The sequence below is a fragment of the Mirounga angustirostris genome, unplaced genomic scaffold (genome assembly GCF_029215605.1).
Source record: "Mirounga angustirostris isolate CCGP_5_RB_7025 unplaced genomic scaffold, mMirAng1.0.hap1 SCAF_12, whole genome shotgun sequence".
Lineage (NCBI taxonomy): Eukaryota > Metazoa > Chordata > Mammalia > Carnivora > Phocidae > Mirounga > Mirounga angustirostris.
In genome coordinates this window covers 88,213,888-88,239,982 of record NW_026991720.1, presented here as the reverse complement: position 1 = coordinate 88,239,982, position 26,095 = coordinate 88,213,888, and the positions used below count along the sequence as shown (strand labels likewise).

At 37.7% G+C, this 26,095-nt stretch overlaps 1 protein-coding gene and 1 long non-coding RNA gene across 6 annotated transcripts in view; one reads left to right on the top strand and one right to left on the bottom strand.

Annotated features, from left to right (window-relative positions):
- The window catches only part of NAMPT (nicotinamide phosphoribosyltransferase), a 39,949-nt gene extending 33,061 nt beyond the window's left edge, over positions 1 to 6,888 (top strand). The window contains exons 10-12 of the mRNA XM_045864875.2: positions 452 to 592; positions 1,750 to 1,884; positions 3,936 to 6,888. Coding sequence (XP_045720831.1) covers positions 452 to 592; positions 1,750 to 1,884; positions 3,936 to 4,046 — 387 coding nt within the window. The 3' untranslated portion in view covers positions 4,047 to 6,888. The remainder of the gene's footprint in view (positions 1 to 451; positions 593 to 1,749; positions 1,885 to 3,935) is intronic.
- The window catches only part of LOC135362126 (uncharacterized), a 211,587-nt gene continuing 187,414 nt past the window's right edge, over positions 1,923 to 26,095 (bottom strand). For all 5 annotated transcript variants that reach the window (XR_010406589.1, XR_010406590.1, XR_010406593.1 and 2 more), the window contains one exon: positions 1,923 to 3,627. This is a non-coding gene — a long non-coding RNA (uncharacterized LOC135362126). The remainder of the gene's footprint in view (positions 3,628 to 26,095) is intronic.

The window sequence follows — 26,095 nt, the reverse complement described above, 5'->3', positions numbered from 1 at the left end:
ATAACTCTTGACTCCCCCAAAACTTAACTCCAGATAGCCTGCTATTAACCAGAAACCTCACCAATAACATAAACAGTCAATTAACACATATTTTGTCTATCCTATGTATTATACACTATATTCCTGCGGTAGACACAAAACCTTAAATGTTTTATCACCAGTTGTTTCTCATTCCCTCATTTCTTTCATTACCCCAACCCTAACCACAGTCAGAATGGCAACACCACACATGCAGGAGCTTGGAATGAAATCCCCTCCTTTCACAGTTATACCTTTTTGAGGTGGGTAGGTCTTTTAAAAGAGAAAATGTAGAATATAACTCTGTAGGCCTTACTCTTACCTCACCATGTATGGTGTTATAAAATGGCTCTAGGATGTTTTTATTCATCAGTATGACTCAGCAAAAATAACCTTTATCAGATCACTTAGTTTTTGTTTTTTAATCCTCTAGATTGTAGAAGGCATGAAGCAAAAAAAATGGAGTATTGAAAACATTGCCTTCGGTTCTGGTGGAGCTTTGCTACAGAAGTTAACAAGAGATCTCTTGAATTGTTCCTTCAAGTGTAGTTATGTTGTAACCAATGGCCTTGGGGTATGTCCTTCAACTTTTGCTCCTGTGTTAACTTCTGTGTCTGACTGTTGCATTGAATAACTGCATTCTACTGAAGGATATGGTCCTAAACTCATAGTATGTTTACATGTACCACTGACCTTGACTCAAAACAAAGAAAAGAGACATTAGGTAAAAAATAACATGACTTGGAGAGAGGAGGAAGAATAAGATTTAAGAGATGATACAGGCCAGTCATTTCCCACTAGTTCAGTATTCTACCTTTGAGTCAAAGAGCTGACCATTTCGAGTGGGAATGCCAGCTAACCTAGCCATCATATACTAAAGCTAAGCATGTCAGCACTGTCAGTGTTTTAGGAAGGTGCAGCATGAGGTTGGAGTTGTGATGCCAGAATCCCATTCTAATAGCCTTAAAACAGGGGAACCCAAGCTGTCTGTTTCAGGCAGCTGAACAGCAATTGCCCTGACCCTTCATAGACTTTTGAGAATCTGTGGATCCAAAGGTGGGAGTGGGGGAGACTAAGAACTCCTCAGAACACCTGGGTTGGTTCCCTGCTTTACTTCATTTCTGTCTGTCTTTGGAAAGTTCTGGGGTTGATTCACTACTTGCTTCTATTTTGTTGGCCTCCTACCTTCTGATCTTTAAACAAACCTTCTGTTCTCTTGAGGTTCTCTAGGTCTTCTTTGCTTTTCACAATAACAAGGAATGAGTAAAAAGTAACAAAAGGAGAGGTTATCAAGTAATGGAATGAATGGAAGCCTTTACCTTAGTAAAAATTCTAGTTCCCTTGCCACAGATTCCATAATACATTTGACATAGATTTTTTTTTTTCGGTAGCATGCATGTGCTATAAGTTGAATCAGTTAAAGGCAATGCAAAATATAAAAGATCCTTAAGGGTTACATGTTAACTTCAGTGACGTCCTACAACTAGAGTAGTAGTTATCTACAGTGGTAAGAAAGGATATTTTCAGTACTTGGATTTTGTTCATACTTTACATAACGGAGGACTCTGTCCTCCAACACAGGCTAGAGTTATATGCTTCTAAAAGCCAGATGTGGATTCGTTTAGTTATACCTATAAAGTACCTAAAGTTTATGTATAAATTATGTATAAACTTTTTTCTTTAATGGGAATTGAGTCCACATTCCTGATTAGTCTTATTTCTTTCTTCCAGATTAATGTCTTCAAGGACCCAGTTGCTGATCCCAACAAAAGATCCAAAAAGGGTCGATTATCTTTACATAGGACACCAGCAGGGAATTTTGTTACACTTGAGGAAGGAAAAGGAGACCTTGAGGAATATGGTCATGTATGTTATCTATGCTGATCTTTTTTTTTTTTTAACAGTAGGTTAGCTTTCCAAATTAAGAAAGGGGGCTCTTATGTTGTATTTTTTAATTATTTTCAAAACAAATTTTTTCTTGAAGGACGAAGTACTTTTGTTGTAAAAAGTGTACAAATGCTGACCTAGCCTACCAAAATAAGATGAAAAGCAAGACGGGGCTAGATCCTAAGTGAGATTGGGCATACAATGGAGTGAAAAACTTTATAACATTAAAAAAAACAAAGTAAAAGTTCTTCCACATAGTGACCCGCAGGGTAGTGATTGATGAGCTTCAACAAGCTTTTGTGTATTTGATCTTACTCTTACTGCCAATTTAGCAGCAAATAATTTCTGAAGAGGAGTAGCCAAGAATACTTAAAGGAAGCTATTGATGTTAGAGTAAAACTTTGGTAATTTTAATAAAGGAAGGGCTATCCAAATTCTGAGATGTTCTTAAAGATAAGTATTTTTTTTTAACTTAACAGAATCCAGTCGAGATAGTTTTCTTTAGTCTCATATGATTCTCACAGCAATTCTGGGCTTAAAAAAAAGCAAATTATGTTATGTTAGTGTAAGATATGAAAAGGCCAGGACTGGATTCTGATGACATAATAATAATTGGTGAAACCTAGACTTAACCAAGTTTTTGGATTCAAATCAACCAAACTGGAAAAATTTCTAGTGTGCTGAAGTGGTCCATATGATCTAACGGTCTTTAACATGCAAAAGTACACTTACATTCGTGAACTCAGAAGTTACAAAATTTATTTAAGCCACTGGATTGAAAAAACTCACTTTCAGAGGGAAACTACTCATGAACATTCATATTATCAGAAAGAAGTTAATACCAAAAAAAAAAAGTTTATACCAAACATTAATTTATTACTATGGATTCTTAATACCATATCAGATATTCTGCTTAAAGTATATTACTTTGATATTCTTTAAAGATTTTGAGCCAAAATATTTTTCTGTCTTTAATGAAAAGTATTTAATCAAACCTAAACTAACGTTTAGGTCTAGCCTGTTGTTTAGGGCTTTGGTAGCCTTCACTTAACTCTTTTAGCTACCAAGTGTTTCCAGATGGACTAGAGACATTTTAGACACAGACCTAACTATGATTTTAAAAAGGCACTGATTTTAAGAGTATGTAAATGGTACTCTAGAACGTTTGAGGCAGTAATCAATTATAATCCTAAATGCCATTATGATTAGGAACCACCATTCTCTGATAGTACTTTATGAAAGAAAAGGTCACATACCTCAATCTTGATGGAAAACTTAGGCATGACAGATTATGTCTGTGGGTGTTTTAAAGAGAAACTAAAGGCAGGCAGACAGTTCCTTAGGGAGACCAAGTGGCTTTACCAGACCCAAAAGGGGATTTAGTTTTAATTCTCGATTGTTATCCTTGCATAGATCAAATGGATTACATGTATCAGTAACTTCTGGAATATACACAGCTTTTAAATCAGTCACTGTGCATTCATCAAAGAAATCAATACTTACTTTTGTTTCTGGTTTGGTTTCTTGTTTTTTTAGGGGTTTTTTTGTTTAAGTCCAAAACTCAGTGCCTAGGAAATTTATTAAATTCCAGGGTTGGTAAGTTTAATCAGTGTTGAGCCCGTTGTCTAGGAACAAGGGAAGGTCTGGCAGGCTCTCCTCGCTCACTGTCAGTCATGATGATCAGCAACAGCATGGCTCTTCTGGGCAGCAGGCATCTTCCACCTGAAAACAGAGAGATGGATCAGCTAGTGGGGTTTTTTTTGTTTTGTTTTTCCTTCAAGGAAAACTTTTAAGAATATTTAGATCATTGCTTCTTTTAAAGCTAAATATTTTTACATAGCCCTTTTAGATATTGCCATGCTCTCTGCCTGCTCCACCAGCATTGTGTATAAAGTTATTTCATAATTTGAACACCATCAAACATCTCTGTATTTGACTAGTCAGTCTGATTCATCAAAGCATTACTGAAGTATATTTTGCTTGATAGTCTAATATAACCATTACATTTTAGTATTATTATGTTTGTACAGGATCTTCTCCATACTGTCTTCAAGAATGGGAAGGTGACAAAAAACTATTCATTTGATGAAATAAGAAAAAATGCAAAGCTGAAGATCGAACTGGAAGTAGCGCCTCATTAGGCTTTATGAGGGGGTGTGTGTGCTCGCCTGCGTGTGTGTGTGTGTACGTGCATGCACGCACGTAGACACCTGCGTGTGAGTATATAATGTTTATTGTACAGATGTGTGGGGGTTTCTTTGTGTTTTATGATACATTGCAGCCAAATTATTTGTTGGTTTATGGACATACTGCCCTTTCATTTTTTTTTTTTTCCGTGTTTAGGTGATCTCAAATTAGGAAATGCACTTAACCATGTAAAAGATTAATGCTAAAGTAAGCTTTTTAGGGCCCTTTGCCAATAGATAGTAATTCAATCTGGTATTGATCTTTTCACAAATAACAGAACCCAGAAACTTTTATATATAACTGAAGATCACATAAAACAGATTTGCATAAAATCATTGATTGCTTTATGTTTATATTTAACTTGTATTTTTGTACAAACAAGATTGTGTAAGATATATTTAAAGTTTCAGTGATTTAACAGTCTTTCCAACTTTTCATGATTTTTATGAGCACAGACTTTCAAGAAAATACTTGAAAATAAATTACATTGCCTTTTGTCCATTAATCAGCAAATAAAACATGGCCTTAACAGAGTTGTTTGTGTTATTGTACAATTTGAAAATTATGTCGGGACATACCCTATAGAATTACTAACCTCACTGCCCCTTGTAGAATATGTATTAATCATTCTACATTAAAGAAAATAATGGTTCTTACTGGAATGTCTAGGCACTGTACAGTGATTATATACGTTGGTCATTGTATTGTACCAGTGAAATGCCAAATTTGAAGGCCTGTACTGCAATTTTATATGTCAGATATTGCCTGTGGCTCTAACATGCACCTCAAGATTTTAAGGAGATGTTTTTAGAGAGAATTTCTGCTTCCACTATAGAATATATACATAAATGTAAAATATTAACAAAAGTGGAAGTAGTGTATTTTAAAGTAATTACACTTCTGAATTTATTTTTCCTATTCTATAGTTGATATGACTTAAATGAATTACTGGAATGGGTAGTGAGTGTACTTATTTTAAATGTTTTGATTCTGTTATATTTTCATTAAGTTTTTTAAAAATTAAATTGGATATTAAATTGTATGGACATCATTTATTAATTTTAAACTGAATCCCTCAATAAATAATGCTCAAGCAAGTTCTTAAATGAGGATAAATTAAAGCATGGTGACATGAGTTTGAATAAAAGAATCTTAACCAAGAGTAGTAAGTTGGCTACATTCAACGTGTTCAACATCAAAATGTTCTAGAGTGATTAACTGCTAGATTCTGAGTCAGTCATCACATCTGACTAGAGACCAGTTTTAATGATTCTTTTCTATTTACATCATCTGTTCTAAGGCAGGAGTTGGCCAACTATGGCCCACAGGCCAAGGTCAGCCTGCTCTCCTTTGTAAATGCCTATTGTCTATGACTGCTGTCTCAGGACAGTGCAGAAACCAAGTAGTTACATAGTTACCATATGACCCACAAAGCGTGAGAAGTTTAATTATCTGGCCCTTTGCAGAAAAAGTCTGTCGGCTCCTGGGGTCTAAGAAAAGGAGTGTGTGCCTTGAAGTTTAAGAGAAATGTTGATTTCCAGGGAAGGGAGGAAGCTATGTTGATAAGGAGTTTGTCTCTCTTTTGTCCTTTCTGTTCTTATTTAAGAATCTGATCTTGGAAGACTGATTTTGAAAGCTTTAACAACATGACATTAAATGTGAAACTAAAAATTAAAAAGCCATAAATCATCTGTCCTAAACAGTTACATGAGAAAGGTATTTATCAGTAGAATAATGTCTCTTAAAAACATCATTAAAAAGAACATGGTTTTTGCAGATGATTCTAAACACTTGTTTATTGAGAATAATAAGCATTATTCACTTTTATTAAGAGTTTTCATCCTGTAATTCCTAGTGGAAAATAATTTTAAGCCGATTCTTTTAAATGTATCTAAGTAAAAATTAGTATTAAAAACACAGCTTTCTTCACAAAATGTGCTAAGGGGCTTATAGAGAATTAAAAAAACATATTTATTACCAAATAACAACTTTGATAACCACCAGTAATTTTGATTTTGTTTAAACATCGGAATTATACTAGAGACAATACTCTTTGTGTACTGTGAATCTCAGCAGTTTCAGAGTAGCTAGAGGAGTTTTATTTTAAAACTTTCAGTGAATGCTAAACTCTGTACGTTAGTAACATGGCCATAGATTGGAGGGGGGGGAATGATTAATGAGCCCCTTGGAACTGATTCATCTGAATTTCTATGACTAAGCACTTAATATTTGGCCATGCCCATTCTCAGTAGCAAATGGTTGACATAGTTATCAAATAGAATTCTGCTGTGTATCACCTTTAAATCAGCCTAAATCTTCCAGACAAAAGCAAATGGCATGTATGGGTTTGCTTAAGTCATTAGATTTGCAGTTGATGTCAGTTAATCCCTCTCAATTCATAACATCATGAAGTATTTGTATTTTAAATAGAAGATAGGAGTTCTGCGTTAAGACTCTTTAATTTTTGTACGCTATACTTCAAGTCAAATGGTTTTAATGATTAGCCCTTATTTCCTTTCTTTAAATAAATAGTTATGAAAATATTTTATAATGAAATTCATCTTGGAGAACTAGAAAGAGAAAAATGGCAAGGTAATTATTGTTCTGTTTGCCATAATTTAGAATTCAACACTTCAACAAGGATTTTGTAGTTTCACATTCCTTTTTAACCCATTCAGTGGAGAATATCCAGCTTTTCTCCCAAGTTGTATGTTAACTCTAATATGTATACAACATCAACGGTGAACATGTAATAAACATGGAAATAAAGCTTAGCTCTATTAGTGAAATGATAAAGTTGACTGTTTGCTTCAAAGACTGGCCATTTCGAGATTTACCCCCTTTTGGGTATTCCTCCAATTCAAAGAACGAGAAAAGGAGAGAGGCATCAAGGACGACTGCTCTCCTTCCTGCCTCGTGCAGCTGTCTATCTGAATGGCAGTGCCTCTTACTAAGGACACTGCAGGGAGACCAGATTTGGGGGGGAAAGGGCACGAGTCCTAGGTTAAGATCTGAGACGCCATGGAGACAGCTGAATGTGGATATTAGGGACACGAGGGTCTCCAGGTACGACTGTGAGGTAGAGCTGGTCCTGAGAGACACAGGAAAGGGTACTTCTCTAGGGAGACAGACGATGGCCTGGCAAACCACATGCCACATCCAGCCCGTCTATTTTTGTTTTTTTGTTTGTTTGTTTTTGTTTTTGTTTTTTTTTAAAGATTTTATTTTTTTATTTGAGACAGAGAGAATGAGAGAGAGCACATGAAAGGGGGGGGTGGGAGAGGGAGAAGCAGGCTTCCCGCCGAGCAGGGAGCCCGATGCGGGGCTCGATCCCGGGACTCCAGGATCATGACCTGAGCTGAAGGCAGTCGCTTAACCAACTGAGCCACCCAGGCGCCCCCAGCCCATCTGTTTTTGTAAATGCAGTTTGACTGGAACAGGCCACCCGCATTGGTCCCATTATCGCCTGTGGCCTCTTTCACGCCACAGTGGCACAGCTGAGAAGTTGTGACAGAGACTTTAAGGCCTGCAGAGCCTAAAATCATTTGCTTTATGGCCCTTTAAAGAAAAAATGTGCCAATCTCTGCTGGAGGGTGTAAGGAAAAGAGGACCCAGGGCAAACCCAGGGGAACTCTAAAAAGGTAAGTGGCAGAAGCTAAGCAGAGAAGACAGGTAGAAGCTAAAGAGATGAAGGGAAAACCGGGAGGACTAAAGGAAGGATGAAAGAAGGGAGTGTTTGTGCACAGTGTTGGTGCCGCTGAGAGACCGAGCAGAGTGAGGGATTACAAGCGCCCGCTGGACTGAACCTGGAAATACCGAGTGGCTTACAGACATTCCCTCCACGGTAGAGACGGCGCACGGCGGAAAGCGGCCACCTTACAACAATGAATTCTGGATGTAAAAAGGAGGCAAGAAATGAGGCAACAGTGTGTCTTTCTTCCCTTCCCTTTTTAGCTACTGCTTTGTATCTGAAAAGGACTCGGGAAAGAGGGAGAAGTTGAAGGTAACAGAGCCAGAAGGACTCCATGATGGTGCTGGGGTCCAAAGAGGGTGGAAGACGATGGGGTCCAAAGCGCTGGTTGAGAGACTGGCAGGCTTGCAGATGGGAGTGGGATAGGTGCACATGTAGGCTGTGGTATTCTCGAAGTCAGAGACCAAAGGGGATTGGGCTTTTGAAAAAGGAGGTTTTAAAATAGTTTTTGTGGGCAGTATAATAGGACTACAGAACAGTGTGGAGGACCCAGCTGTTTGGTGACTGAGAACTTAAAAGTGAAAGTTGTGATTCTTTTGTTCCCTTCCATAGTAGCACCCTGATGCCTGGGTACAGACACAGAGAACATGGAGATACTTGGTGTTTTGGCAGATGAGTCTGATAAAACAAAGGGATGCTAATTGAGTAATTGCTGAAATAATGGTCCTACATATCTAAACTGGATAGGTAAGGACATGAGGGCTACGCAGAGCACTGGGAAGGTAGTAGGGAGCCCGATGGACAGTCTGATAGCAGCTCTGATCTACTGGGAGTTGCTGGAACAGGCAGGTTTGGAAGGACAGGAAACACTAGGCTCAGACCAGGATGCTTGGATTAATGATCCGGAGAGTAGCAAGTTCATGGTGTCGTACTTTCCAAGGTAGGACCTTGCAGTGGCTAAATGCAGAAGATCATGAGACACAAAACAAGATCAGGAAACCTGAGAGGGCAATTGGGTTGGACAGTGGACATTAGAATCATCCAGAAAGACGGCAGAAGTTGAAGTAGTAGAAGAAAGCTGTATGAGGCACCAGCATGTTCAGTGAATGAAGGGAAGGGACCAGGAGGTCAAGAGGAGGCAGCAACAGTGAGCTGTGTGAGCCTCAAAGGGATCGGGCAGTGGAGACCACTGACCCAGGCCAGCCTGCACGAGGAGGAGCTCAGCCTCTCCAAAGTGTCCGAGCACGCATGGACAAGTACAAACTGATAAAAAGCACTTTGTGTATTGCCAAAGGTTTGATGTCCTTTACCAGGCACTCAGTCAATATTTGCTGACGTAATGAATGGAGGGAAGGAATAATCTCAATAAAAAAATGTATTGATTTTATTAGCGTGCTACAAACACCACTTCCACTGACATAGACCCAAGTGTTCAAGCCTTTAAGTGCATTTTTGAAATTGCATTTTTTTATTTTGAATGGTTTGAATGTTTTAAGATTTACATTTTGTTTAGTTATTTTTAAAAAAGCGGCCAAAGCATTCTGCAGCCAAATAAAACCAGTCACCTCTCATGTATTCAGGTTCTTCCCACCTCGTTTTAAATTACTATTTTATTTGAAGTTTCTCTAATTGTGACCTGTTCCCCAGAGACAACTCCATCTTTATTTGGTTCAGTTATTTGTTCTATTAAAACTTAGGAAAATATTTGTTTAGATTATTCTAACAAAGAGAAATATGTTCTTGAATTTTAGAATCAAATTACCAACTTCACCAAAATTTCTTTAACGAACATAGAAGTGGGCCTTGATAATCAGGAATTTGCCTGTAGACTACCACAGGGCAACTGAGCCTTCACCTTATTGGTATAGACTCTTGGTGACTTAGTAGTAGTAGTAGTAGTAGTAGTAGTAGTAGTAGTAGTAGTATTCACAGGAGACATGGGGCTTTTACCACATTTCATGGCTTGTGCTACTCTCTTGGTGAGCAGAAGTTGCCAATTGACTTTTCTACTGGTTTATAGCATCGTCTCTGCAAAAAAATACAATTTTGGTTTACATTGATTTATATTCATCCCAGAGAAATGAAGCATCATTCTTTGTTGACAACAAAATTCAATTTAAAAAGTTATCCTGACCAACTTTATTTTTTTGTTTTATTCTATCATTGGTTACTGAGCTGTTACTTCTTTGACTTAAACTTCAGGAAGACATAGTTTTTAACTTAAGCTCTTGTGCTTATGAGCAATCCTGATGAATTAATTGGCTACAAGTTTAATTCTGATGAGGTCTTCCTGAGTAGCATGAAGATTTCTACCAGATTCCTGAGCTCAGGGGAAAAAATAACTTTATCTTCAACTTCTCACTTTCTTTTCCTCCTCAGAAACAAACATGTTCCTATTTCTCTCATCCTTTTAAAAACACTAACTCCCTTGATAACACCAGCTGTACTCTCCCTTTTCCCATTCACATCCAGAGTTCTCAAGCTGTGCACATTTACTGCCTCACTTCATGTTCATCCCCATCTGGTCTTCATCCCTCATACACAGTGACCTCCTGATTGTCAACTGAGTGTGTTTAGTTCTTATCTTACCAGAGGATCTCTCCGCTATTTGCCACTGCTAATAATTGAAACTACTCCTTTGTGTCTGTGTTGTAATATGATGGGGGACCCTTCTCTCTCTTGGGCTCTTCTTCACACCTTTTAAATGTTGTCCTGTCCCATTTATCTCCACCTTCATCTTGGCTGATCTTAGCCATTCTCATGGTCTCAGCTATCACCTATCTGCTAAAGCTTCTATGCATTGATATCTCTAGCCCAGACCTCTGAATTTTTCTATGATGCCTTGTCACCCAGATACCTACCTACTCAAATACAACAGGTCCAAACTTAGCATATTCTTGAAGATCTACCTCATTTGGGGGTTCAGCCAACCACCCAAGTGAGATTTCCCACCCCACACATGTGATCAAACTCACAGTCCTGTTAATTTACCTACTAAATGTTATGATCTGTCTTCCCTCAAACTCACATTTCAGACTTGCAAATCTCTTCCTGAAACAACACAAAAAATACCTAACTAGTTATCCTATCCCAGCCCCCTTTCCCTCCCATTGTACTACCAGAGTATTATTAACATAATCCAATAGTTTCAGTCCCCTGCTTAAAACATTGAAGCTCCCTCTAGCTTCCAGGATAATGCTCAGAATCTAGCCTAAACTACAAAACCCTCCTTGGTCTGGCCCATGCTGCATAGATAGCCTCTTGTTTTGCTTTTCATTTTCTGTGCCAGGATTAACTGACTTGCTCTACCTTACACACACTCATGCACACATATTCACAATACACTATCTTCTGTTTTCTCTGCCTTTGCTCATGCTAACTCCTCAGCCAGGAATGCCTTCCTTTGGCCAACTCATTTTAGGTGATTAGGTGATAACGCCTCCAAGAAGCATTCAACTCACTCATCTGCCATCCACACTCCATGGGCCCTTCCTCTGGGCTCCACAGGTATTGAGTGTATTTCTAAAATGCTCTTGCAATCCATGGGTCTCTGTCCTATGGTGTAGGACGTGTACAATGGCGTTTTATTCATCCCTATTTCCTGCATTCAGCTCATAGACATACAAATGTAGAGTAAATGCCATTAAGATAAACGCTTTTCTATAATGTTTTGGTACCCTATGTAATGCTAATACCCTGAACATTTTACTTAGTATTAAAAAAAGGATATTTTACCTTTTTTAAAAAAGATGGGTAACTTTCAAAGCATGTTCACATATTACTGTCTTTTTGAAAAATCATTACAGTACATTCATGAAATAAGGTGTTTAATCAAAATATAGATTAGAGCCCAGAGGTTAGACAATGGCATGGAGTAGGACAACCCTAGGCTCACGTCATTCCACGAATACAATGAGATAACTATCAAATCATCCCAAATACCCCAGAAATTGACCTGAAGACTGGCAGAACAAACTCTATAACTAAAGAATAAAAGAGGCCACATTGAAGAAGGTAGGAAGGGGGAGAGATGCAGTTTGGGACAGAAATGGATTGTGGCCAATGCGGTGGGCAGGGAGCTGTGGTTGAGGAGAAGGGCTAGAGACAGACTCAACACATAGGGGAGCACAGAGGAAAATGAATCCCCAGAGCAGTTGGCTTCCAAAGTGAGAGGGGCCAAATTTTAAAAGTTCTTGAAACCAGTAGGACTTAAAGCCTGGAGTTTTAAAGGTCAGCAGGCTTGGCTGACATAGAGCCCCAAGGACGCTGTGCAGCTCTTGGAGAGAATGTAGTCAAACAACCGATGGATGTAAGCTTAGAAACAGTGATCTGAAGAGCACCCAGGGCACACAGTGGGGAGGTTATTTGCTCATCTTGGAGCATGTCCCAAAGAGACAAAATTTGTGGAGAGACCCTTCTGGTAACAAAGGAACTGCCATTTCCCTCTGCCACCACTCAGCATAACCACAGGGCTTCCTGTGGGAGCCAATGCAGCACCCACTCTCCCTCCCTAAATTGCTTACACCAAGCCCTACCACCAAGTGCTCTGGGGGAACCACTCTTCCCAGTCATGCTTACTTCAGTCCCAGCACAGCTGGCGCCCTCCACCAAAAGACTTGCCCAAACTCCTGCTCACACTGTATCTACCAGTGTGGGAGTTTTGTGGAGCCTCGATTGCAGCAAAGGTGGTGACTGGTCTCATTTCAAAAACAGGCCAGAGCACACCTAGTTAAAACATGCCACATTCAGGCCAGGAACCAAAGAGTGCCCACAACAGGCAAAGAGAGACGCTGCAGATGACTGCCCTGAAGGATAAAGCAGCCAGGACACAACAGCTGAGCACATGCAGCACACATTGGAGACGCTCCCAGAAGCGCCAGGCCCTGAGGAACAGGACACCACATGGCACGGCACTACTGGACCTCTTCTTCATGAGGCCATTAACCTCAAGATCAGGAGGCTTTCCTGACACACAGAAATAGGCATAGAAACTTAGAAATGAGAAGACAAAGTTACTTGTCCCAAATGAAAGAACAGGACAAGGCAATGGGCAGAAATCCAAATGAAAGATATAAGTAATATGCCTGATAGAGAATTTAAAGTAATGTTCATAAAGATACTGGACTCTACAAAAGAGTGGAAGTCATCGGTTAGACCATTAACACAGATAAGGAATAATACAGCAGGGATAAAGGGCTTAAGAAATAAAATCTGCTTGATAGAATGAGCAGCAGGCTGGAAGAAGATGAACAAATTAATAAGCTAAAAGACAGACTAATGGAAAGCTGAGAAAAAAGAATTACACAGAATGACAATAGACTTAGGGAACTCAGTGACTCTCAAATGTAGTAACATTCATATAAAAGGAGTCCCAAAAGAAGGAGAGAAAGAAAAGGAGAAAAAAATTATTTGAAGAAATAATAGCTGAAAACTTCCCTGATCTGGGGAAGGAAACAGATATCCAGATCTAGGAGACACAGAGGACCCCCCAGAAAAATCAACAAAAGCAGATCCTCACAAAGACATATTGTAATTAAATTAGCAAAATATAGTGATAAAGATAAAACTTTAAAAGTAGCAACACAAAATAAGACAGTAACTTACAAGGAAAACCCCATAAGTCTATCAAGGGCTTTTTCAGCAGAAACTTATCAAGCAAAAAGGGAGTGGCATGATATATTCAAAGTGCTGAATGGGAAAAATCTGCAGCCAAAAATATTCAACCAAGCAAGGCTATCATTCAGAATAGGAGAGAGAGTTTCCCAGACAACAAAGACTAAAGGAGTTCATGATGATGAAACCAGCCCTGCAAGAAATATTAAAGGGGACTCTTGAGTGGAAAGGGGAGACAAAAATGACAGTATAACTGTAGGATACCAAAAGCAGTTACAATGAGTATTTCTCTAAAGCATCAGTAAAGGAACTCATAAAAGCATGTAAAACATGACAACATATACCTAAAACGTCGGAGGAGTAAACAACCATCAACTTAATATAGCAAAAGAGGTCATATACAAACCTAATGGTAACCATATATCAAAAACCACTAATAAATATGCAACGAACAAAGAGAAAGAAATCCAAATATATCATTAAAGAAAATCACCAAACCATGAAAGACAAAAGATCATAGAAAATCTTAAGAAACAACCACAAAAAAAATGTAGTGACAATAAATACATATCTATCAGTAATTACTTTGAATGTAAATGGACGAAACACCCAATCAAAAGACAGGGTGACAGAATGGATTAAAAAAAAAAAGACCAAACTACATCCTGCCTACAAGAAACTCCTTTTAGATCTAAAGACAACTCACATTGAAAGTGAGGGGACAGAGAAACATTTATTCTACAAATGGATGGCAAAATAAAGCTGGAGTAGCAATACTTAGACAAAAATAGCCTTTACAACAAAAACTTTAACAAGAGAAATGAAAGGACACTATATATTAAATAATAAAAGGGACAATCCAACAAGAGGACATAACAATTTTAAGTATTTATGCACCCAACATAGGTGCACCCAAATACATAAAACAGGTAATAACAAACATAAAGGAACTAACCAATAATAATACAATAGCAGTGGGGGACTTTAACACCCCAGGTACATCAATGGACAGATCATCTAAACAGAAAACCAACAAGGAAACAATGCTTTGGATGACACACTGGAACAGATGGATTTAACAGATATATGCAGAACATTTCATCCTAAAACAGCAGAATACACATTCAAGTACACACAGAACATTACCCAGAATAGATCACGTATTAGGCCACAAAACAAGCCTCAACAAATTCAAGAAGATCAAAATCACACCATGCATCTCTTCTGACCACAATCCTATGAAACTAGAAGTCAACCACAAAAAAAATCTAGAAAGATGACAAATACATGGAGGCTAAATAACATGCTACTAAACAATGAATGGGTCAACCAGGAAATCAAAGAATAAATTACAAAGTACATGAAAACAAATGAAGATGAAAACACAGTGGTCCAAAACCCTTGGGGTGCAGCAAAAGCAGTTCTAAGAAGTAAGTTTATAGCAATACCAGCCTCAATTGAGAAGCAAGAAGAGTCTCAAACAACTTAACTTTACACCTTAAAAGAGCTAGAAAAAGAACAAACAAAACCCCAAACAGTAAAAGAAGTAAATGATACAGAAACTAAAAAAAACCAACAGAACAATGAAACCAGGACTGGTTCTTTGAAAAGATAAACCCCTAGCCAGACTCATCAAGAAAAAAAAGAAAAATGATTTAAATAAGTAAAACCACAAATGAGAGAGTAGAAATAGCAACCAACAGCACAGATATACAAATAATTATGAAAGTATTATGAAAATTATATGCCAACAAAATGGACAACCTAGAAGATATAACTTCCTAGAAACATAGAAACTACAAAACTGAAACAGGAAGATATAGACAATTTGAATAGACCAATAACCAGCAAAGAAATTGAGTCGGTAATCAAAAAACTCCTAACAAAAAAAAGTCCAGGACCAGATGGGTTTACAGGCAAATTCTACCAAATATTTACAAAAGAATTAATATTTATTCTTCTTAAACTATTCCAAAAGATGGAAAAGGAAAACTTCCAAATTCATTCTATGAGGCATCACCCAGATCCCAAAATCAGATAAACACACCACTAAAAAAGAGAACTACAGGTCAGTATCCCTGATAAACATAGATGCAAAAATCCTCAATAAAATACTAGCAAACCTAATCCAACAATACATTAAAAAAATCATTCACCACGATCAAGTGGGATTTATTTCTGGGTTGCAAGCGCAGTTGAATATTCGCAAATCAATCAACAATCACATCAAGAAGAGAAAGGATAAGAACCGTATGATCATTTCAATAGACATGGAAAAAGCATTTGACAAAGAACAACACCCATTCATGATAAAAACCTTCAATAAAGTAGGTTTAGAGGGAACATGCCTCAACATAATAAAGGCCTAATACGAAAACTCATAGTGAACATCATCCTCTATGGGGTAAAACTGAGAGCTTTTCCCCTAAGGTCAGGAACAAGACAAGAATGTCCACTCTCACCACTCTTATTCAACATAGTACTAGCAATCAGACAAACACAGCAATCAACCAAGAAAAAGGAATAAAAGGCATCCAAATTGGTAAGGAAGGAGTCATACATTCACTATTTGCAGATGACATGACACCCTATATAGAAAACCCAAAAGACCAACAAAAAACTGCCAGAACTGATAAATTCAGTAAAGTTGCAGCATACAAAACCAATGTACAGAAATCTGTTGCATCTCTATACACCAATAATGAAGCAGCAGAAAGAGAAATTAAGAAAATAATCCCATTGACAATTGCACCAAAAATAATAAGATACCGAGGATTAAAACTACCCAAAGTGAAAGACCTGTGCTCTGAAAACTATAAAATCCTAGTGAAAGAAATTGAAGACAATACAAAGAAGTGGAAAGACATTCCATGCTCATAGACTAGAAGAAAAAATATTGTTAAAATGTCTATACTATGCAAAGCAATCTACACATGTAATGCAATCCCTATCAAAATACCAATAGCATTTTCCACAGAACTAGAACAATCCTAAAATTTCTATGGAACTAGATCCCAAATAGCCAAAGCAAATCTTGAAAAAGCAAAGCTGGAGGCATCACAATTCTGGACTTAAAGATATATTACAAAGCCATAATAATCAAAACAGTATGGTACTAGCACAAAAATAGATGCATAGATCAAGAGAAGAGATTAGAAAACCCAGAACAGATCTACAACTATATAGTTACTATATAGATAATGGTCAATTAATCTTTAACAAAGCAGGAAAGAGTATCCAGTGGGAAAAACAGTCTCTTCAACAAATTATGTTGGCAAAACCAGACCACTTTGTTACACCATACACAAAAATAAATTCAAAATGGATTGAAGATCTAAACATGAGGCCTGAAACCATAAAAATCCTAGAAGAGAACACAGGCTGTAACTCCTTTGACTATCATTGATGGGACTTTTTCCTAGATATATAAGGGAAACAAAAGTAAAAATAAACTTTTGGGACTACATCTAAATAAAAAGTTTCTGCACAGCAAAGCAGAGGGTAACAATCAACAAAATTAAAAAGCAACCTATTGAATGAGAGAAGATATTTGCAAAGGACATATCCTATAAAGGGATAGTATACAACTCAACACCCACAAAAAAATCATCCAATTTGATAAATGGGCAGAAGACATGAACAGACAGTTCTCCAACAAAAACATACAGATGGCCAAAAGACACAAGAAAAGATCGTCAACATCACTTACCATCAGGGAAATATGAATCAAAACTATGAGATACCACCTCATACCTGTCAAAATGGCTAAAATCAACAACACAAGAAACAACGGGTTTTGGTGAGAATGTGGAGAAAAAGGAACCCTCTTGCACTGTTGGTGGGAATGCAAACTGGTGCAGCCAATCTGCAAAACAGTATGGAGATTCCTCAAAAGGTTAAAAATACAATACCCAGGGTGCCTGAGTGGCTCAGTCGTTAAGCTTCTGCCTTCAGCTCAGGTCATGATCCCAGGGTCCTGAGATCAAACCCCGCATCGGGCTCCCTGCTTTGTGGGAAGCCTGCTTCTCAGGAAGTCTATTTCTCCCTCTCCCACTCCCCCTGCTTGTGTTCCCTCTCTCGCTGTGTCTCTGTCAGATAAATAAAATCTTAAAAAAAAATACAACTACCCTATGATCCAGTAATCATGCCACTGGGTATTTACCCAAAGAATACAAGAACACTAATTCAAAGGGATACATACACCCCTATGTTTTTTGCAGCATTATTTACAATAGCCTAGATATGGAAGCAGCCCAAGTGTCCATTGATTGATAAATGAAAGAAGATGTGATATATATATAAACACACACACAATGGAATATTATTCAGCAAGCAAAAAAAAATGAATTATTGCCATTTGCAATGACATGAATGGAGCTAGATAGTACAATGCTAAGGAAAATAAGTCAGTCAGAGAAAGGCAAATACCATATGATTTTACTCATAGGTGGAATTTAAGAAACAAAACAAAGGGTAAAAAGAGAAATTAAGAAACAGACTCTTACCTAAAGAGAACAAACATGGTTACCAGAGGGAGGTGGGAGAGATGGGTTAAATAGATGATGGGGTAAAAGGAGTGTACCTGTCATGATAAGCACTGAGTGATGTATGGAATTGATGAATCACTATATTATACACCCGAAACTAACATAACACTATATGTTAACTAACTAGAATTAAAATAAAACTTTAAAAAAGCCCAAAATAAATTATAGATTAAAAAACTAAGGTATAAAAAGGACAAATTTTTTGTATGTAGTTCACTAGCTATTAATTTTCCTTGGGCCTTACACTTCTGAGAATTTGCTTAAAGCTATGTACCCTCTTGGCAGAAAAATTCTTATTTGCAAATAAACTTAGCAGAGTACAGAACTTAGCAGGTTGCTCCACAGACTCTACAGGTTGTTCCACAGACTCCACATTGAGAACTCTGGTTAGCTGCAGAACAGAAATTAGCATTCAAGGCTCTACCAAATGCCCTTATCTCTCTTTGAACTTCTAGTGGTGCTCTTAGGAATTTTGAGATTTCAGTCACCTTCAATTGTTTTTGTAACAAGGCAAAGTAAATAAATATAACTTTAACTCAACTCTCAAAGGGTTGCTGAATAACTTAAAAATTCAACTGAGTAAATTTAAAGATCAAACAATTCATGGAAAGCAGGCAGCATCCCAATAGAAAGGAGTTCCCCTGAGCTTTAGAAAAGTCAACATTTTTTAAAGGCAGAAAGGGGGCAGAAAAAAATTATTAGCAAAGAATGCACTGTGTCAAGGCAAGGTCATTCTCCTAAGGGGAAGAGAAGGGCCTATGAGGTGGAATACCTCACTAGTGCTGGCCAGGTGATTTCAAAACGACTGGTTAAAGGTTTCATTCCTGGGGGGTTGAAACTGCAGGTAGGATAGGCATTAAGGAGTAATGAGTTAAGATGGTGGAGGAGTAGGGAGACCTTAGGCTTGCCTCATCCCTTGAACACAGCTAGATAAATATCAAATCATTTATCACTTTGAACACCCAAGAAATCAATCCAAGGACAGAGAAAATCAAAATGAACAACTAGAACTGAAAAAGTAACCCCACCACATTGTGGAAGACAGAGGAATTCTCCCAAAAAGAAAAATCAAGAAGAAACCACAGCCAGGGATTTGCTCAAAACAGATAGAGGTAATATATCTGAACAAGAATTCAGAATAAAAGTCATGAGAATAGTAGCTGGGCTTGAAAAAAAACAAAACCAGAAGACTCCAGAGAAACCCTTGCTGCAGAGATAAGAGAACTAAAATCTGTAGTCAAGCCAAAATTAAAAATGATATAACCAACATGCAATCCCAATTGGATGTAATCACAACAAGGGGACAAGCTACAGATAGGTGATCTAGAAGATAAAATTATGGAAAATAATGAAGCTGAAAAGAAGAGGGAAAGAAAGCTATTACACGATGAATACAGACTAAGGGAACTCAGTGATTCTATAAAGAGAAATAATATCGATATAATAGGAGTTCCAGAAGAAGAAGAGCAGACAAAAGTGACAGAAGGTATATTTGAACAAATTATAGCTGAGAACTTCCCTAATCTGGAGAAGGAAACAGGCATTCAAGTCCAAGAGGCACAGAGAACTCCCCTCATAGTCAACAAAAACAGGTAAACACCAAGACCTATCATAGTGAAACTTGCAAAATACAAAGATAAAGAGAGAGTTCTGAAAGCAGCTAAGGACAAAAGGTCCTTAACCTACTAGGGTAGACACACAAGGTTAGCAGCTGATCTGTCCACAGAAACCTGGCAGGCCAGAAGAAAGTGGCATGATATATTCAATGTGCTAAATGGGGAAAATATGCAGCCAAGAATACTTTATCCAGCAAGACTGTCATTCAGAATAGAAGGAGAGACAGTTTCCAAGACAAGAAAAAACTAAAAGAGTTTGTGACCACTAAACCAGCCCTGCAATAAATATTAAAGAGAACTCTTTGAGTGGGGAAGAAAGAACACTAAAACAAAAAAGACTAGAAAGGACAGAGAACATCACCAGAAACACCAAATTATAGGTAACAATGGCAGTAAATTCATATATTTCAATGATCACTCCGAATGTAAATGGACTAAATGTGCCAATCAAAAGACATAGGGTATCAGAATGGATTAAAAAAAAAAAAAAAAAAAAAAAACCCAAGACCCATCTATCTATTACCTACAAGAGACTCATTTTAGACCTAAAGATACTTGTAGATTGAAAGTGAGGGGATGGAGAACCACCTATCATGCCAATGGATATCAAAAGAAAGCCAGAGTAGCCATACTTATATCAGACAAACTAGATTTTAAACCAAAGTCTGTAACAACAGATGAAGAAGGGCATTATATCATAACTAAGGGGTCTATCCATCCAGAAGATCTAACAATTATAAATATTCATGCCCCCAACTTGGGAGTACCCTTATATATAACTCATTTAATAACAAACATAAAGAAACTCATTGATGATAATACAATAATAGTAAGCAACTTTAACACCCTACTTACAGCAATGGACAGATCATCTAAGCAGAAAATAAGGAAACAATGGCTTTGAGTGCCACACTGGACTGGATGGACTTAGATATATTCAGAACATTTCATCCTAAAGCAGCAGAATACACATTCTTCTCCAGTGCACATGGAACATTCTCCAGAATAGATCACATACTGGGTCACAAATCAGCCCTCAACAAGTACAAAAAGATCAAGATCATATCGTGCATATTTTCAGATGACCACACCATGAAAGTTGGAAGTCAACCACAAGAAAAAATCTGGAAAGACCACAAATACATGGAGGTTAAAGAACATCCTACTAAAGAATGAATGGGTTAACCAGGACATTTAAAAAGAAATGTAAAAGTACATGGAAACAAATGAAAGCACGACAGTCCAAAACCTTTGGAAGGCAGCAAAGGCAATCCTAAGCAGGAAGTATATTGCAATACAGGCCTACCTCAAGAAGCAAGAAAAGTCCCAAATACATAACCTAATCTTACACCTAAAGGAGTTAGAAAAAGAACAGCAAATAAAGCCTAAAGCCAGCAGAATGGAAATAATAAAAATTAGAGCTCAAATAAATGATACTGAATTTTCAAAAACTGTAAAACAGATTAATGAAACTAAGAGCTAGTTTGTTGAAAAAATTAATAAAATTAATTAATAAAATTGATAAACCCCTAGCCAGACTCATCAAAAAGAAAAGACAAAGAATCCAAATAAATAAAATCACAAATGAAAGAGGAGAGATCACAACCAACACCACAGAAATACAATTATAAGAGAATATTATGAAAAATTATATGCTAATAAACTGGGCAATTCCTAGAAACATACAAACTACCAAAGCTGAAACAGGAAGAAATAGAGAATGTGAACAGTCCTGTAACTAACAAAGAAATTGAATCAGTAATAAAAAATCTCCCAACAAACAAAAGTCCTAGGCAGATCACTTACCAGGGGAATTCTACCAGACATTTAAAAAAGAGTTAATACCTATTCTTCTCAAACTGTTCCAAAAATAGAAATGGAAGGAAAACTCCCAAACTCCTCCTATGAGGCCAGCATTAGCTTGATTCCAAAACCAGACAAAAACCTCACTAAAAAGGAGAATTACAGGCCTATATGCCCAATGAACATGGATGCAACAGTTCTCAACAAAATACTAACAAACTGAATTCAACAGTACATTAAAAGAATTATTCACCATGATCAAGAGGTACTTATTCCTGGGCTGCAGGGGTGGTTCAATATTCACAAATCAATCAACATGATACACCATATTAATAAAAGGAAGGATAAGAACCATATGATCCTGTAAATAGATGCAGAAAAAGCATTTGACAGAATACAGCATTCTGTCCTGATAAAAACCCTCAACAAAGTAGGTATAGATGGAATATACCACATCATAAAAGCTATATATGAAAGACCCACAGCTAATATCATCAATGGGGAAAAACTGAGAGCTTTTCCTCTATGGTCAGGAAAGACAGGGGTGTCTATTCTCACCATTACTATTTGACATAGTACTAGAAGTTTTGGCCTCAGCAATCAGACAATATAAAGCAATAAAAGGCATCCAAATTGGCAAGGAAGAAATCAGACTTTTGCTCTTTGCAGACAACATGATACTCTATGCAGAAAACCTAAAAGAATCCACCAAAAAATTACTAAAACTGATACAAAGTCACAGCGTATAAAATCAATGAATAGAAATCTGTTGCATTTCTATGTATCAATAATGAAGCAGCAGAAAGAGAAATCAAGGAATCAATCCCATTTGCAATTGCAACAAAAACCATAAGATACCTAGGAATAAACCTAACCAAAGAGGTAAAAGATCTATACTCTGAAAACTATAGAACACTTATGAAAGAAATAGAAGAGGACAGAAAGAAAGGGAAACACATTCCATGTTCATGGATTGGAAGAACAAACATTGTTAAAATGTCTATAGTACCCAAAGCAATCTACACATTTAATGCAATCCCCATCAAAATACCACAGGCATTTTTCACAGAGTTAGAACAAACAATCCTAAAATTTGAACCACAAAAGACCCCGGATAGCCAAAGAAATTCTGAAAAAGAAAAAACTGGAGGGATCACAATTCCAGATTTCAAGCTATGTTACAAAGCTGTAGTCATCAAGACAGTATGGTACTGGCACAAAAACAGACACATAGATCAACGGAACAGAATAGAGAACCCAGAAATGGATGCACAACTATATGGTCAATTAATCTTCGACCAAGTTGGAAAGAATATCCAGTGGAAAAAAGACAGTCTCTTCAACAAATGGCGTTGGGAAAACTGGACAGCCACATGCAGAAGAATGAAACTGGACCACTTTCTTACACCATACACAAAAATAAATTCAAACGAATGAAAGACCTAAATGTGAGACAGGAAACCATCAAAATTCTAGGGGAGAACACAGGCAGAAACCTCCCTGACCTCAGCTGTAGCAATTTCTTAATAGACACGTTGCTGGGGTCAAGGGAAACAAAAACAAAAATGAACTATTGGAACTTCATCAAGATAAAAAGCTTCTGCACAGCAAAGGAAACAATCAACAAAACTAAAAGGCAGCCTACAGAAGTGGAGAAGATATTTGCAAATGATATATCTATAAATAAGGGTTTAGTATTCAAAATCCAAAAAGGAGTTATTAAATTCAACACCCAAAAAACAAATAATCCAGTTAGCAAATGGGCAGAAGATATGCATCAACATTTTTCCAAAGAAGACATCCAGATAGCTAACAGACACATGAAAAGATTCTCTGTATCACTCATCATCAGGGAAATACAAATCAAAACCATGATGAGATGCCACTTCACACCTGTCAGAATGGCTAAAACTAATAACACAGGAGACAACAGGTATTGGCAAGGATGCAGAGAAAGGGAACCCTCTTGCACTGTTGGTGAGAATGCAGCCACTCTGGAGAACAGTATGGCAGTTCCTCAAAAAGCTAAAAATAGAACTACCCTATGATCCAGCAATTGCCTTACTAGGTTTTTACCAAAAGGATACAAAAATACACATTTGAAGGAGTACATGCACCCGATGTTTATAGCAGCAATGTCTACAATAGCCAAACTATGGAAAGAGCCCAAATGCCCATTGAATGATGAATGGATAGAGAAGATGTGGTGTATATACAATGGAATACTACTCAGCCATCAAAAAGAATGAAATCTTGCCATTTGCAATGATATGGATGGAGCTAGAGTGTATTATGCTAAGTAAAATAAGTCAATCAGAGAAAGATACTGTATGATTTCACTCATATGGAATTTAAGAACAAAATGGATGAACTTACAGGAGGGGGAGAAAATAGAGGAACACAAATCATGAGAGACTCTTAACTAGAGAGAACAAACAGGGTTGATGGAGGGAGGTGGGTGGAGGATGGGATAGATGGGTGATGTTGAGCACTGAGTGTTATGTGTAAATGATGAACCACTGAACTCTACTCCTGAAACTAATACTGAACTGTATGTCAACTGATTAGAATTTAATTTTTTTAAAAAAAGATAGGCATTTAGTCTTGGTTTGCTGATGTGGGGTTTAACACAAGTGACTTCATTTTGGGCTTGCTGTCTCCTTTTTAACAAGATTCTGCAGACTTCACTGATGCAGATGCCAAAATCAGTGGCTATTTTATCTTAATTTTTTTTAAAGATTTTGTTTATTTACTTGTCAGAGAGAGAGCACAAGCAGGGGTAGCAGCAGGCAGAGGGAGAAGCAGGCTCCCCACTGAGCAGGGAGCCCGATGCGGGACTTGATCCCAGGGCTACCATTCAACAATAACTACAGCTTTCAACAATGGGGGATCATGACCTGAGCTGAAGGTAGATGCTTAACCAACTGAGCCACCCAGGGGTCCCTCGGTGGCTATTTTAAATCACTTTTTCTTTTGGATAGAGAAATAGAAGTTTAGGAAGTAAAATTAAGAAATCTGATCATGTGATGTGGGAAGATTTAGAAGAAAATTCCTCAAAAAGTTGAAAATAGAGCTACTCTATGACCCAGCAATTCCACTACTGGATATTTACCCCAAAGATACAAAAGTAGGGATCAGAAGGGGTATATGCACCCCAATGTTTATAGCAGCAATGTCCACAATAGCCAAACTATGGAAAGAGCCAAGATGCCCATTGACAGATGAATGGATAAAGAAGATGTGGTATATATATACAATGGAATATTATGCAGCCATCAACAGAAATGAAATCTTGCCATTTGCAACAATGTGGATGGAACTGGAGAGTATTATGCTGAGCGAAATAAGTCAATCAGAGAAAGACATGTATCATATGACCTCACTAGTATGAGGAATTCTTAATCTCAGGAAACAAACTGAGAGTTGCTGGAGTGGTGGGGGGTGGGAGGTGGGTGGCTGGGTGATAGACATTGGGGAGGGTATGTGTTATGGTGAGCGCTGTGAATTGTGTAAGAGTGTTGAATCACAGACCTGTACCTCTGAAACAAGTAACACATTATATGTTAAAAAAAAGAAGAAGAGGGCGCCTGGGTGGCTCAGTTGGTTAAGCGACTGCCTTCGGCTCAGGTCATGATCCTGGAGTCCCTGGATCGAGTCCCGCATCGGGCTCCCTGCTCGGCAGGGAGCCTGCTTCTGCCTCTGGCCCTCCCCCCTCTCATGTGCTCTCTCTCTCTCATTCTCTCTGTCTCAAATAAATAAAATAAAATCTTTAAAAAAAAAAAAAAAAAAAAAAAAAAAAAAAAGAAGAAGATAGTAGGAAGGGAAAAATGAAGGGGGGAAATCGGAGGGGGAGACGAATCATGAGAAACTATGGACTCTGAGAAACAAACTGAGGGTTCTAGAGGGGAGCGGGGTGGGGAGATGGATTAGCCTGGTGATGGGTATTAAAGAGGGCACCTATTGAATGGAGCACTGGGTGTTATATGCAAACAATCATGGAATACTACATCAAAAACTAATGATGTAATGTATGGTGATTAACATAACACAATAAAAAAAAAGAAGAAGAAGAAAACCCAGGAATCTTCTGTCCAAATCAGCAGCATCAAATTTTTGACAAAAGCTTCTTTTGTATTTTCATCACCAGAAGATTTTGTTTCCTGAAATGTAAGCAGGCTAGATAATTCTGATCCTCCTACCACTACAAACAACAAAAACTAATGGGTATCTTTATTATTATTATTATTGTTTTAGAAGTAATGATCTAACAGGACAGTAAGAAATTACCAGATCAAAATCCAAGTGAAAATGGGACCCTGAAGAAAGAACCAAGCTCTAAAGGTGGTTTTGTCCTGCAGCATTTACCAAACCTGGGGAGTATGACCTTCAGTTTTTAAGGCCTGACAGGACATGGTAAACAGAAATCAAAGACCCTCCTTCAATAAAGCAGGCCCCCAAAAGGCTACACTTCAGGATGAGGATGAACCAATGGTAAACCTACCACTGCACTGCTAGGGCACTGCAAGAAAAGCTGCTTGAGGCAAGCAAAGTTGGGGAAAAAATCCCTAAGAAGTTATTGTTGAAAGCTAGCCCTTGCATGTATCTGAAGTGCACACCCCCTGCATGTTACAGAAACCTCAAGCTATACATTTAGATTAAACTAGACTGGTAGAGTTCCCTAAATACCTGACAGAAGGTAAATCCTCTCTGATAGGACTCTCATCCTAAGTCTC